Source organism: Ostrea edulis, chromosome 5, assembly GCF_947568905.1.
Source record: "Ostrea edulis chromosome 5, xbOstEdul1.1, whole genome shotgun sequence".
In the NCBI taxonomy this organism is placed as follows: Eukaryota; Metazoa; Mollusca; class Bivalvia; order Ostreida; family Ostreidae; genus Ostrea; species Ostrea edulis.
In genome coordinates, this window is record NC_079168.1 from 38,906,905 (window position 1) to 38,920,412 (window position 13,508).

The 13,508-nt window shown below is 35.6% G+C and overlaps 2 protein-coding genes across 5 annotated transcripts in view; one reads left to right on the top strand and one right to left on the bottom strand.

Annotated features, from left to right (window-relative positions):
* LOC125652245 (DNA mismatch repair protein Msh3-like) overlaps positions 1–7,060 on the top strand; it is a 26,307-nt gene extending 19,247 nt beyond the window's left edge. For 3 of the 4 annotated variants that reach the window (XM_056165962.1, XM_056165965.1, XM_056165964.1), the window contains 5 exons: positions 955–1,112; positions 4,857–5,043; positions 5,678–5,798; positions 6,620–6,788; positions 6,897–7,060. In XM_056165962.1, coding sequence (XP_056021937.1) covers positions 955–1,112; positions 4,857–5,043; positions 5,678–5,798; positions 6,620–6,788; positions 6,897–6,999 — 738 coding nt within the window. In that variant the 3' untranslated portion in view covers positions 7,000–7,060. Of the gene's footprint in view, positions 1–954; positions 1,113–4,856; positions 5,044–5,677; positions 5,799–6,555; positions 6,789–6,896 lie in introns of those variants that run through there. The other variant, XM_056165963.1, reaches the window with a different exon arrangement.
* On the bottom strand, positions 6,956–9,165 carry LOC125651185 (uncharacterized). The gene has a single exon (XM_048879768.2). It carries the CDS (start codon positions 7,867–7,869, stop codon positions 7,120–7,122), a length of 750 nt encoding a protein of 249 aa, XP_048735725.2. The 5' UTR covers positions 7,870–9,165; the 3' UTR covers positions 6,956–7,119.
* Positions 9,166–13,508: the final 4,343 nt, after the last annotated feature.

The following is a 13,508-nucleotide window of genomic DNA, read 5'->3' on the forward strand; positions in this document are numbered from 1 at the left end:
AAAATTGCATTGGAAACCAAAATATGTAATTTTTTCTGCAATGATTGCTACTTTCGTCTCCCGATGAAACAACAAAGAAAGACATTTTATTGTTTATATTTTTTGCATTTTTAAAAATATAAACTAGAATTAAGTTCTAAAATATCATATGGTTGATCCATTTGTTACGTTAAATGAAAGTATTGAATTGTATGGGTGGTGGTGGCAGGGGAGAATCTAATTGTATGGGTGGTGGTAGCAGAGGAAAATTTAATTGTATGGGTGGCTGTCTTAAAAATAAAGTGCCTTCCCTCCCCCCTATATTTTTTTTGCTGGAATAGCCCTTATAATGAATTCACACTTACAGTAAAACACAATTACAGTGAACACACTTATAATGAATTGACACTTACAATAAAACACGGTTACAGTGAACACACTTTTAGTGAATTCACCCTTTCAGTAAAACACGTTTACAGCGAACATGCTTATAATGAGTTTAAGCTTATAGTGGAGTGATTTTCATTCCTTGTAGTTGTAAAACATCATGATCTTATTGGATATAACATATTAGTAAGTATATTAAGCATATTCACTGAGTACAGAAGTGTACATTTAAGAAATAAAATACATGAGATGAGGGTATGAACAATGACGTTTCATGTAAGCATACTTTATGAAGTGCATTAGCGCTCATGATGTATGCTGGCATGAAGTGTTGCAGTTCATAATGTCATGTCTTTTCAAAAGTGAAGTTTATTTTCTTATATCACATTCTATTTTTATTTCTGTCGGAATTCCCAGCAGTGAAAGTAGACATAATATGTTTATCAAGATTCATAATCGCATTCTTCACATCTGCAGCACATTCATGAAGAATTGGCTATAATTACGATTAGTGAAGATGTCAAAAGCAAAAACATTGGAAATGTAGATATCTAAGTATCTATAGGTTTTACTTTGTGGTTTTTGTAGGGTACAGGACACAGAGTGATGACCATTACTGGACCTAACATGGGGGGTAAGAGCTCCTACATCAAACAGGTGGCCATTATCTGCATCCTCGCCCAGATAGGCTCCTATGTACCCGCAGAGTCAGCTAAAATTGGCATCCTAGATGCCATATTTACAAGGTAAGTTGAGAAAATCCATTGCACAGAGGAAAATTCTTATTACTCCAGTACTGCTGTGTTTAAACTTTTCCTCTATTTAGATCATTGTGAAATTGGCTCAAAATGCTAGACTTTGTTTTTAATATATATAGTTTTGCAAATAATTTCTTTGTTAATAAACACCTTTAATTATAAGTAAGTCTAAGAATGTATTTTTTGGAATCCAACATCATCATCATCATCATCATCATCATATCTAGTTTATGCGTTGATCAGGCCATCAATTAATCCTCTGTTATGGATGGGGCCTGACTGTCCAGTCTCGATCTAAGTCTTCCTCTCCATTCCTGTCTGTGATGGGGGTTGACGGAATCCATACCCAGGGTTTTCCTATCCCGCTTCACGACATCCTCCCAAGACAGCTTGGGTCTGCCAGTGGTCCTCTCCACTGGTACGTTCAGTTGTCGGACTTGAGCAATCCAGCCAGTGCTGCGCTCAACGTGCCCCAGCCAACGCAGTCTGCTCTTCTGCATGATGTCTGCGAGGCTTTTTAAGTTGACCTGAGTGAGGAGGGATTCAAACGGAATGGTCTGCTCAGACTTCACCATCTTATCATTGCTTTGTCGTTACGCTGCAATTTCTTTTTAGTGTTAGCAGAAACAGCCCAAGTTTCGGAGCCATACATAAGCACACTTCTGACACATGAGGAGTAGACACGCCCTCTAGTAGCTGTTGGTAGGTGTTTGTTGGTTAGGATTGGTAGCAGCTCTCTAAACTGTTTCCAGGCAGCCTTGCAACGTGTAGCTGCTGCGAGTTCACAGCCTCCACCTGATGACAGCTTGTCGCCCAGGTAGCAAAAGTCTGTCACTACTTCAAGCATGCTGTCACCAATACCAACTTCCGTCATTGGTCTGCCATCTATGGGTCTTGCCGCACCAGCGCAGCGCAAACACTTATAGTGAGGATCTGCTTTGAGAGGGCCCTCTATGCCACTGCACTTTTTGTGCACCCATTCTGAACAGTGTGGGCAGAGGATTGAGTTTCTGCCTGTTCCACTCAGACATACAGAACAGGGGTGTTTGCCTGTTTTCCTCAATAAGTCGAGGTTGGGACCAGCGATCATGACCTTGGTCTTACCCATGGAAATTTTTTTTTTTAAATTGTTTACAGCAAAATGAACCAGAGATTAACAGTAATCATAGGGACTGTAAATTCAAGGTCATACTGTAACCATGAAATCTGCAAAAACTGAACCACCATGACTTGAATTAACAAGAAATAAAACAGTAGTCCAGGTTAAGAATGCTCAGTTAGGAGCTGTAAGTCACTTGTTATCTGTTTGAATTAGTAAGATTACCTTGATGAAAATGGTTCTTTTGATAATTTTTATCCATAATGAAGGAATGGATGTAATTTCTACTTATTATTAAGATGTAATGCAAGTTGGGCCAATTTATATTTATAAATCATATACTGTAATGGTTTACCAAAAAGTGTGAACTGTTACAACCTTCTTTATACATTATATGGAATGAGTGGAAAGTACTTTCATTCCTAAATTAATTTTCTAAAATGTAAATGATGTAATAATGAATAAGTATATGGTAAATTTTTATATTGATATCATGAAGACACAGAGCAATGTTGATGTAGCAACAAAACAAATAGAGGAGCTAAATATCAGGGCGTTATATGGCATGACTTAATGTTAACTCACTGTGAGCTAAATATCAGGGCGTTATATGGCATGACTTAATGTTAACTCACTGTGAGCTAAATATCAGGGCGTTATATGGCATGACTTAATGTTAACTCACTGTGAGCTAAATATCAGGGCGTTATATGGCATGACTTAATGTTAACTCACTTTGAGCTAAATATCAGGGCGTTATATAGCATGACTTAAATGTTAACTCACTGTGAGCTAAATATCAGGGCGTTATATGGCATGACTTAATGTTAACTCACTGTGAGCTAAATATCAGGGCGTTATATGGCATGACTTAAATGTTAACTCACTTTAGAAGTTAAATGTTTTGGTAAAGTCAAACCAACAAATCAAATTACGTTTCACGAGTGAAATTCAGTTGTACAGTAATGACTAAATACAAAATTTCACGAAATCAAGTCTCGCTAATAAATCCAACAAGAGAAGATAGCGAAAATTAAGTCTTGCTAATAAATCTGACAAGGCAAGATAGTGAAAATTAAGTTTCGCTAATAAATCCAACAAGACAAGATAGCGAAAATTAAATCTTGCTAATAAATCTGACAAGGCAAGATAGCGAAAATTAAGTCTCGCTAATAAATCCAACAAGACAAGATTGCAAAAATTAAGTCTTGCTGATAAATCTGACAAGGCAAGATAGCGAAAATTAAGTCTCGCTAATAAATCCAACAAGACAAGATTGCAAAAATTAAGTCTTGCTGATAAATCTGACAAGTCTCACTAATAAATCCGACAAAACAAGATAGCAGAAATCAAGTATCGCTAATAAATTTGACAAGGCAAGATAGCAAAAATTAAGTCTTGCTTATAAATCTGACAAGACAAGGTAGCGAAAATTAAGTCTCGCTAATAAATCTAACAAGGCAAGATAGCAGGAATTAAGTCTCACTAATAAATCTGACAAGGCAAGATAGCAAAAATTAACGTAGTTCCACACTCCTGTGATGTCATAAGATTGTGCAAAGTCAATAATTTAATGACTGGAACATAAATTTTGTTGGAGTCTTTTTCAATAGTCATTGTAAAAAATCTTGTTAGCCATAAAATATTTCAAAAGTCTTAGTTATATTTGAATAGTCAATTATGCGTTTCAAAATATTGAATCCAAGGACAATAACTCTGTTTTCATTAAATTATTTATCAAGTCCATTATGCAATAGATTTCCTATATTTTTCACAAACATTTTACCAAGGTGATAAGGAATTATAATCTGTGTCTTTTCATGAAATTACATAAAATTTTAATCCATGAGTGGTTTTGAATAGCTCAGTTGTATGGTGCCAGAGTTAGGGTTTTTATGGGGGTATACATACTCTGGAAGCTATAGATTTGAAATTATTAAGGAAAGGTATGGATTTTTTTTTCATAAATAACTATAACAGATGTACATTTACTAATATAACCAGAAAAAATTATATGTAAACCATGCTATAAGGAAATTGTGTCCATATTTGTTTGTTTTTTAACATTTTGGAGAGTAAGGCTAATTCAATATTTTGCACTTATTATACTAAAACTTGATGAACATAGTGAAAATGACATGTGTTTTAGTTCTTGACATGTTTCCTGATAAATAAATGCAATTTAAAATTGTTGTTGTTGTTTTTATTTTAAAATAACAACAGATAACTGTTTCCAATGAATTTCATAAAAATCTACATAGGGTACATTACTTCAGTAGTGTCTGTAATGAAAATAAATCTGGAAATCCTTAACTAATTTGCCTTTTCTCATTATTCTGAATGTTAATCTATTGATTCCAAACAAAAAAATGCTACCTAAACCCCAAAAATCCAGGACTAAGGACCCACCTTAAGTCTCGCTAGTAAATCAAACAAGGCAAGATTGTGGAAATCCAGTCTCGGTAATAAATCTGACAAAACAAGATAGTGGAAATTAAGTCTCATGGTGTGTCCAGAGGTCTGTGTTTGCCCAATTCTGTTATGTATTCTGTATAGGATTTATGTCTCTTTGCTATCTTTGTACTTTGATTACATGATGTGAATTAAGTGATCTGTTACTGATACTTATTCAGGATGGGAGCTACAGATGAGATCTTCAGTGGCAGAAGTACATTTATGGTAGAGCTTCAGGAAACCTCAGACATCTTATCACAAGCTACCTCTCGTTCACTGGTGGTTCTCGACGAATTGGGTAGGGGTACCAGTACACATGACGGCGTGGCTATAGCATATGCCACACTAGACTACTTCATATCAGAGGTTAGTTCTCAGACAGTTTGTGTCACACTAGACGACTACATATCAGAGGTTAGTTCTCAGACAGTTTGTATCACACTAGACGACTACATATCAGAGGTTAGTTCTCAGACAGTTTGTGTCACACTAGACGACTACATATCAGAGATTAGTTCTTGGACAGACAATGTGTGAACCAAATACTGTGTTCAGGTTTATTTTTGCCCTTTGTTTTTTTTTTACCTTTCTGTCCTTGCAAATGGTTTCACCCCGTTTTAAATTCGCCCTGACACAGTTGTATTAAATGAGAGATAAGAAAAAACAGTTAGACTCAGTCTTGAATTCGTCCAATCTAATTAAAATTAGATGTTAGATCTGCTCGCGTACTCGCATACATTATGTATGCGAGTACGCGAGCGGATCTAACATCTAATTTTGATTAGATTGGAATTCGTCCACTAACATCAAGGGCAAAACTAAAATGGGGGTGATTATTTCCATGTAATGAGTGTCAAGTGATTTCTGTTGAATTTTCAGAGTCTGCAATGTTTTAGCAAATACTTACAATCAGTAAGATAAAGTAATAGATAATGATTTATATTTATCCATACATACTGATACTATGTAAGCTGATAATTTTGCTTTCTTATTAACTCAGATTCAGTGCCAAACTTTATTTGTGACACACTATCCAATTTTGGCAGAGTTTGAAAAATCATACCCACAAAATGTTGGTAACTTTCACATGGGATTTATTGTAAACGAAGACAGGTCAACAGGTATGTATATCTGTGTTGGAAATTTATTAAAGTACTGTTAGTATTAAGTAAAGTTTATTTTCCCGATGTTTTAACCTTAAAAATTTGAACTTATATCGGTGAATATTGGCACGAGTTGGCTGTGAAAATGCACGAGCTTGCGAGTGCATTTTGACAGCCAACGAGTGCCAATATTCAACTATATAAGTTCAATAACCCTTTTATTATATAGCTAAAGTATTTGGTTGTTAAGTTATATCCATTTTCACTCAAACTACTCCAAAATAGACGAGAATTCATCAATATTGCCAGTGTGCAATAACAGCATGCATTTCTTAACTGTTCAATATTTAACCCGTCATTAATGCATGAAGCAAACTGATTTTGTAAATGGGGACATCATAATTTATGAAGAGTAAAACATAATGCTTAAGTAAATATCAAATACCGGCTCTGTCAGATTCGGAGGCCATTTTTGCTTGTTTACGTCGCTACGGTAACGTCAATATTGAACGCTCATACTCGGAATGTTTTGGGCGCATACAATTTACGCAATGTAAAGTTAGCGTTCAATAAATTCTCAGGATATTGAACGCTAACATTCTCTAGATTTTACGCAGATTTTATATTAGACTATTTATTAGCTATATAATAAAACCATTTATTGGATTCATGTGTATAACAGTAGAACCTACTTTTATGTGTAGTGAAAACCCCAAAATGTGTACAATTTATGATCAGAAATTTATGATCTTCAAAAATATGATTTATTCAATAGACATTTTATATGATGTGATGATTGATGGATTTGAATGAATGGAGCTGATTCTTTGATATGACAGATGGTGAAGACAACAGACCCACAATTACATTTCTGTACCAGCTTGTTAAAGGGGTCGCAGCCAGGAGTTACGGTTTAAATGTTGCTCGACTTGCTGGTATTAACGAAGATATTATTCGGGAGGCAGCGTTGTTGTCTGCACAGCTGGAGAGGAAGGTTCAGAAGAGAAGGTATGTAAGCACACTTCAAATCACTGTCAGAAATTATATGCCTTTTACTTCGATAATTCATAAATGTTACGATACAAACCTGAAATTTATAGATATTTTGTGTTTTAGATTTGAAATGGAAGCCTTCCAGAATATAATGTCTGCAGAAAATGACCATGAGCTATTGAAGCACATAAAAACATTTATTGAATCAAGTAACATACCAGAGTGATTTTATGCAAATTTGAAACATGTCCCTTGTTTGCATGGAAATAAAAGACAAAAACCCTTTGTGTACAAGTATTTTCTTTCAGTCTAAATTATCTAAATGTACGGATTTGCATCTTTAAATTCAATGGTTACTTTTGCAGCTTTTTTCATTAGGAAGTCTATCATGAAGTTTGCACCATGTTTTAATGTTAACAAACACTACATCTATGGGCTCCCCTGTGGCAAGGTTTGCTGTAGAATGTGGAAAATATCCCCCAATTTCGGAGAAAAACTGCTTGATTTTGTTGAGTTTATCATCTGTTTTGAAAGAATCCACGTAATTATTGCTTTTCACTAAGAACTCGACTGTCCACACATCCACAGTGAGTCTCCCAGAGAGCAGGTCATCCCTCATTGACTCCAGTACCAAAAGTTCTGCCCCCTCCACATCTAGTGAGAAATAATCTATGTGGTGTATGCCGATCTTGTCCAGCACGGTTTTCATTGAGTAACACGGCACTTTGGCGACCTCGGGACTCTTGAGCAGGTGTATCTGTTTCTCTACTGCCTTCATTCCCCCGAACACATCGTCCTTTATGAAGTCCACACTGTTTTGGTTACCTAAGATACAAGCACATAGTCGCCATACGTGTCGCTTGTGAGCGTCAATTTGACGACAGAGGTCGGGATTAGCTTCTATCAGGAGACCCGCCCAACCGTGTCTGCGCTCCAACCACAGAGTATTGGACAAGTGCTTCCCATCGAATGCTCCCATTTCTATAAAGAATCCATTCTCTTTTGGAAATATTTTGTATACCCCCTCGTCTTGCCCCGCTTGTGAGTACATCACGTTAGGATTTTTTACGGTGTGAACGGGATGTGGGGGTAACATGTGCACGGTGACGTCATTTTTACGATGGTGAGAGTAAAGGTAGATGACTACAGCAAATACGATCACAAAACCCAGGAAATGCTTGTTTCTTCTGACTCTGTCGCCGCAGCTGAAACAGCAATCACAGCAATATTAGCATTGTGTAATTGGCCCCGAAAGATAGGGGATATCTGTTCATTCAAATCGAGCTTGGAAGGCACAGTTTACTTTACTAGCCATGCATTGACAATCAATGGTGGCGAAATTTACCTTTATTTAAGATATATCGTGATACATTAGCAACAAATCGGTCATTCACCATGCGTCCGGCATTGGAAGTGAGAATCACGGGTCTTTCGGATGTGACCTCAAAAACGGAGGTTCCGTGTAGCAACCCTAACTGCTAGGGCCCTGAGCGCGAAGCGTAGGTCTAAATTTGTGGTGCTTCATCTACAGCTGGTGATGTCTCAATATGAGAGGAAAATTCTCGATGGGACGTGAAACATCAAACAATAACACATTTGTATATGATCACACGTTGTTTCACAATTTCCTATTTCGAACCGTCACCACCTTCTTGTATTTTAAAACAGCTTTAAAATGGCCGATGCTGACATCAATAGAACTAACTTAGACTTACGGTAGACTGAGAATCCCCCACTTTTACCACAATGGTAGGAGCAATTTCCATCCCCTTTCATGTTCTAGAACTCGTTAGAGCCATTGGGCGTCTATATAAGTACCGGGGCTTGCTCTCGGCTTGTAAAATTAAGCTTGAAAGAATGTTGTTGATTTTTCCAAAATACTTTTTTTAACCTGTGAAGATTTCCGCCTAAGCCTAACTCGCCTAATCATTTACGTCTGGGATTGTATAGCCCCGTTCCTATCCTCGTTAGACGAGTGGACAGGAATAAGCCTGGATGTCGGCTACGTCAGAGAGAGAATACCCAGTTCCCAACCCATAAAACATGTCGGTGTCATATGCTATGTTTCTATACCAAGAATACAAAAACAACAGTCAAATGCCTGGACTCTGCTGCTACATCTTACAGTTGATGAAAGTTATAACTAAAGTGATCAATCTCATAAACTTTATAAATAATAGAAAGGAGAAGGGCAAACACGGAGCCCTGGACACATCAGAGGTGGGATCAGGTGCCTAGGAGTTTAAGCATCAACTGTTGAACAATATCTATATTCCAAAGATTATTTTCCGTAAGGTTTACTTTTCTTGAAACGTCAACAGAGGACATGCCAGACTTTATTTAATCAATAATTGTCAATTGAAGTTAGTTATTTTGTCGATCGTTAAACCTTTGTCGATATCCTTATACTCTGATGGAGTCAGCTAAATATGTTCATGTAGAAAGATGAAATTTGGCATGTCCTTGAATTTGAAGTGGGCGAACTTTAAAACCTTAGCAACACACGCGCACGCGCGAAATGTTGATCTTGCAACATGGATATAACCTGTCTTCGCTAACCAGCGTGACAATCTGCCCTTCTCAGGATAGCGCATCTTCGCTAGTCAAGTGTTCCGGGAGATGAGAGTAAGCAAATCGGACACTTGGCAAGCGAAGATGAAATTTAAGCGAATCGCTTGGCTAGCAAAGGTGAGAGTAATTTCAAGCGAATCGGACATTTGGGTAGCGAAGACGAGAGAAAGCGAATTGGACACTTGGCTAGCAAGGATCTGTATCTGTATAGGTACGTTGAATCACCACTTCCGGCATTTGATCAACGGATGAGAGAAAGCGAATCGGACACTTGGCTAGCAAAGATGTGAGAAAGCGAATCGGACACATGGCTAGCGAAGATGAGGATGGAGAGGGGGAAAACTCATCACAGTTGTACAACCCTTGGCTAGCGAAGAAGATGAGCATGTATACGATTCACAACACATCAGTTGAAAACAAAAATACACATAAATATTCCCTACCTAAATCCTGGTGTTGCCGTCATATCGAGAATACCGGCCTGCTAGCAGTGTTTATATGTTGGATTTCCATTTAAAGCTACTTAGAAAACACTTCTATTGTTAAATTTACAGTACATATTAGGCCTAGATTAAAATATGATCTGTGTCCCCTTGTAACCCATTATTTTGACCTGCGAGTAGGTGAGGAATGGATTGATTGTATAATTAGTCTAGTCAATCTGTCAAAATTTAAACCAAACCTCAAACTAATTGCTACAAAGCTAATTACCACTTAAAATGAAGATATTTGTATATATAAGTAACATATTAAAACTAAACAAAATAATAATTTTGGGGAAAATTAAATTTTGGGGGTAAATATTCGGTTTTCACATAAAAATCGCGGAAATCTGGGAAAATTTAATATTTATATCAAATCAATTGGTATCAAATTATTTAAAACTCAAATTACAGGATTGTGTTTGTACAATCAATATAGAAATTTTTATACAACAAATTGGTGTATGGAATTTGGGGGGGGGGGGGGGGGGGGTATCGTTTTAGTGGAAAAATCGCTGAAAACTGGAAATATGGATGATTTGGTCAACTGTCTTAATTTTAAGATATTTACAACTAAAATAACAGCAGGCATGTTCACGAAACTCTCTTAAGATATGTCCTAAGATCATGAAGATATAACTTAGGAAAAAAGTTAGGAACATCCCAAGATCAACTTATAGTGTCCTAAGTCTAAGGATGTTTCTCGACGATATCTAGGAACATCCTAGTTAGGACGTCATAACTAATTAGGAACATTCTTATTCCTTTACGTGTATTTATACACATGATATTCGTGACATATTTCCAAGAAAACAATTAAAATATCTAGACACATACAACTAGAGAAAAGACAAATATTATTTATTTATTTGAATATTCTTAATTCAGATATCGTGAATTCAATACAACCATGTTATAAACTAAGAAATTTTAATATTATTTACTACTTTAAATAAAATAGTAAAATAAACGGATATTGTGATACTTGAACCTATGCATGTATGTTTAATATACTAGTATATTATTATTTCACGGTTTCCATGGGCTCTTCGCTTCAATATTATGGCTGTAGCCATGTTTATACAAACTTAGGATGATCTTAGGACAAGGATTATGCTGTCATAAAGCTGGGATAAACTTGGGGCGTGTCCTAAATTTAGGAAAGCTTCGAGAACCTGACTTAAGATTAAGACATGTCCTAAGACATACTAAGGCCATGTCACAGTCCTAAGACAGCTTCGTGAATTTTTCATGTACCGATAACGTAAAAACTATACAATTTTAAATGAAGTGAAAAACGGAATTTTGGAGTAAAATATTCTTATTTCAGTGGAAAAATCACAGAAAACTGAAAAAAATAATTCTTTGATTTTTCTTTGACTTTCTGTGTTGTTTTTATATTGCAGTTATTTATTAGTACTTTGCAACATATTTTGTTGATGTTTTTTTTTAAAGAGAGACCTCGATAACACCGCCAAAACACAAAATGAGGGATTAGTCAAGTGATTTGAAGTACGTGGCTGATGGGAGTCAGCCTTTTTAAAACTTGTTCGTTGACCAAATCATCCACATTTCCAGTTTTCAGCGATTTTTCTACTAGAAAACGATATTTCCCCCCAAAAATTTCATTTTCCATAAATCAATTTGTGTTTCCAATTTTTTAATATTGATTGTACAAATACAATCCTGTAATTTGAGTTTTAAATAATTTGATACCAACTGATTTGATATAAATATTAAAATTTTCCAGTTTCCTTATTTTCTAATGAAAACCCCAAGATCGATAAAATTAAGTTATTCAAATAAATGATAAAACCAATTGGAACGTATGTCTTGCTTCAAACATTAATAAAAATAAGTTTAAAAGATGTGTATTGACAAACATTAGCCAAAATATGTCGAGTTTAATTCAAGTAATAAACAATTTTAGCGTTAAAATCGAGGGGTATCACCGAATTTCAGAAAAACTGCCTCCGTGAAACAAAATAAATTTAGCATGAACATGTTCTTCGAGTTTTCCTCTAAAAAACTTTCGCTTTGAAATTTTGTTTCACGACGGCATTTTTTAATAATAATAAAAATACACTTATATAGCACCTTATCTAAAAATACTCTAAAGCGCTGTACAACATACTAAAATTTACAATTGATAATTAAAAGAAAAACCATAAAATACACAACGAATAATCCTTACACATTTAAGCATGAATGCAACATTATGTCATAATGGATAAAAAGTACAAATCAAGACAATTTAAAGTATAAAATATGATGCAAGCATACAACGTCCTAAATATATGAAAAACAAACAAGTAAAACTACTCAAAGGAATCTAAAACACAAATGTACCCAAAGTTCATTAAATTTAACAGTACATAGCTATTTAAAGGTTATAGGATTGACAGAAAAGATGAGTTTTTAACAGACGTTTAAAACATTCAAGATTTTTGGCGTTTCTGAGCTGGCTAGGCAGATTGTTCCAGAGTGTGGATGCAGCCTTGTCGAATCTGCGTCCACCGTAGGTCTTAGTTCTGACTGATGGTACAGTTAATAGATTTGCGGTTTCTGAACGCAGGGCTCTTGTCGGGTTCTATGGAATAATGAGTTCCATTAGATATCCTGGAATTTTTTAAATATAAATTTCAAAAATTCGAAACGACTTCACTGATATTATTTTCAACTTCACCTGTACTTTAATTTTCCCTAGCAATGTATGGTCTACTACGTGATTCATTGGAAAAGGTCGTCGACTTTTATATATATGTATAAAGATGTTTTCTTTTTTAAAACGACCGGGTTCGAATCCCTCACGAACACAATTTTTTTTTTCTATATCACGTTCCCATCTAGATTTTTTCCTCTTAATTGAAACACGCTTCTTGTTTTTATAAATGTTTCATGTCTGTTCATTACTATGCCGAGTTTGAAATAAGCTTTCAACCTGGACACTGTTTAGTTTGTGAATAGGACTCGCAACAAACACGCCGAATACTACAGAAGTCGATGGGTATAGAATTAATATTTATTTAACTGGCGGCCGCCACTTAATTAATACATGGTGGCTGCCAATTGCAAAAACAATATAATTCGTATTGCTGAGTGATTATATAGGAAAGATTTAGAATAGTACGCAAACACGCAGCATCGTCTTTCAAAGTGTAGGGACAGTCGTCGGAGAAATTGTCTTCTACGATTGTTGACAAGTAGAAAAAGAACCTAAAAATGTCTCTTTTGCCCAAACTTCGTACTCCTAAATTCGAGTCCTTCAATTTATCAGTTCATTCATTATTACCATTCATTACTACCACCAAAAGACTGGGGTGGGGGCCAATCCGCCAATTAATCTTATTTCACATGTGAAAATAACTTATTTGCATGTGAAAATAACAGAAATTGAACGTTGTCAAAAAAAAAAAAAAAAAAAATGGAGGGTCAGCCCCGTGGTTCTACATGCCTAATACGTTGATATATTAAGTACACATGAAGATTTGCAACAATAATTTAATGCTATATCACATACATATTACTAAGCATTGGGGAAGGATTGGACCCCTTTCATTTTGAGAGAGAGATAAAGAGAGATGAGTTGAATAACTGGTGACCGCCATATGAATCATATAAATTAAGTGGCGGCCGCCATTTAAATGAATATTAATTCTATATCCTGGCTTCCGTAGAATAC

What these genes read in the sequence shown, in the direction of transcription:
- LOC125651185 (XM_048879768.2), bottom strand. Translation starts at nt 7,869, where the DNA reads ATGTTACCCCCACATCCCGTTCACACCGTAAAAAATCCTAACGTGATG.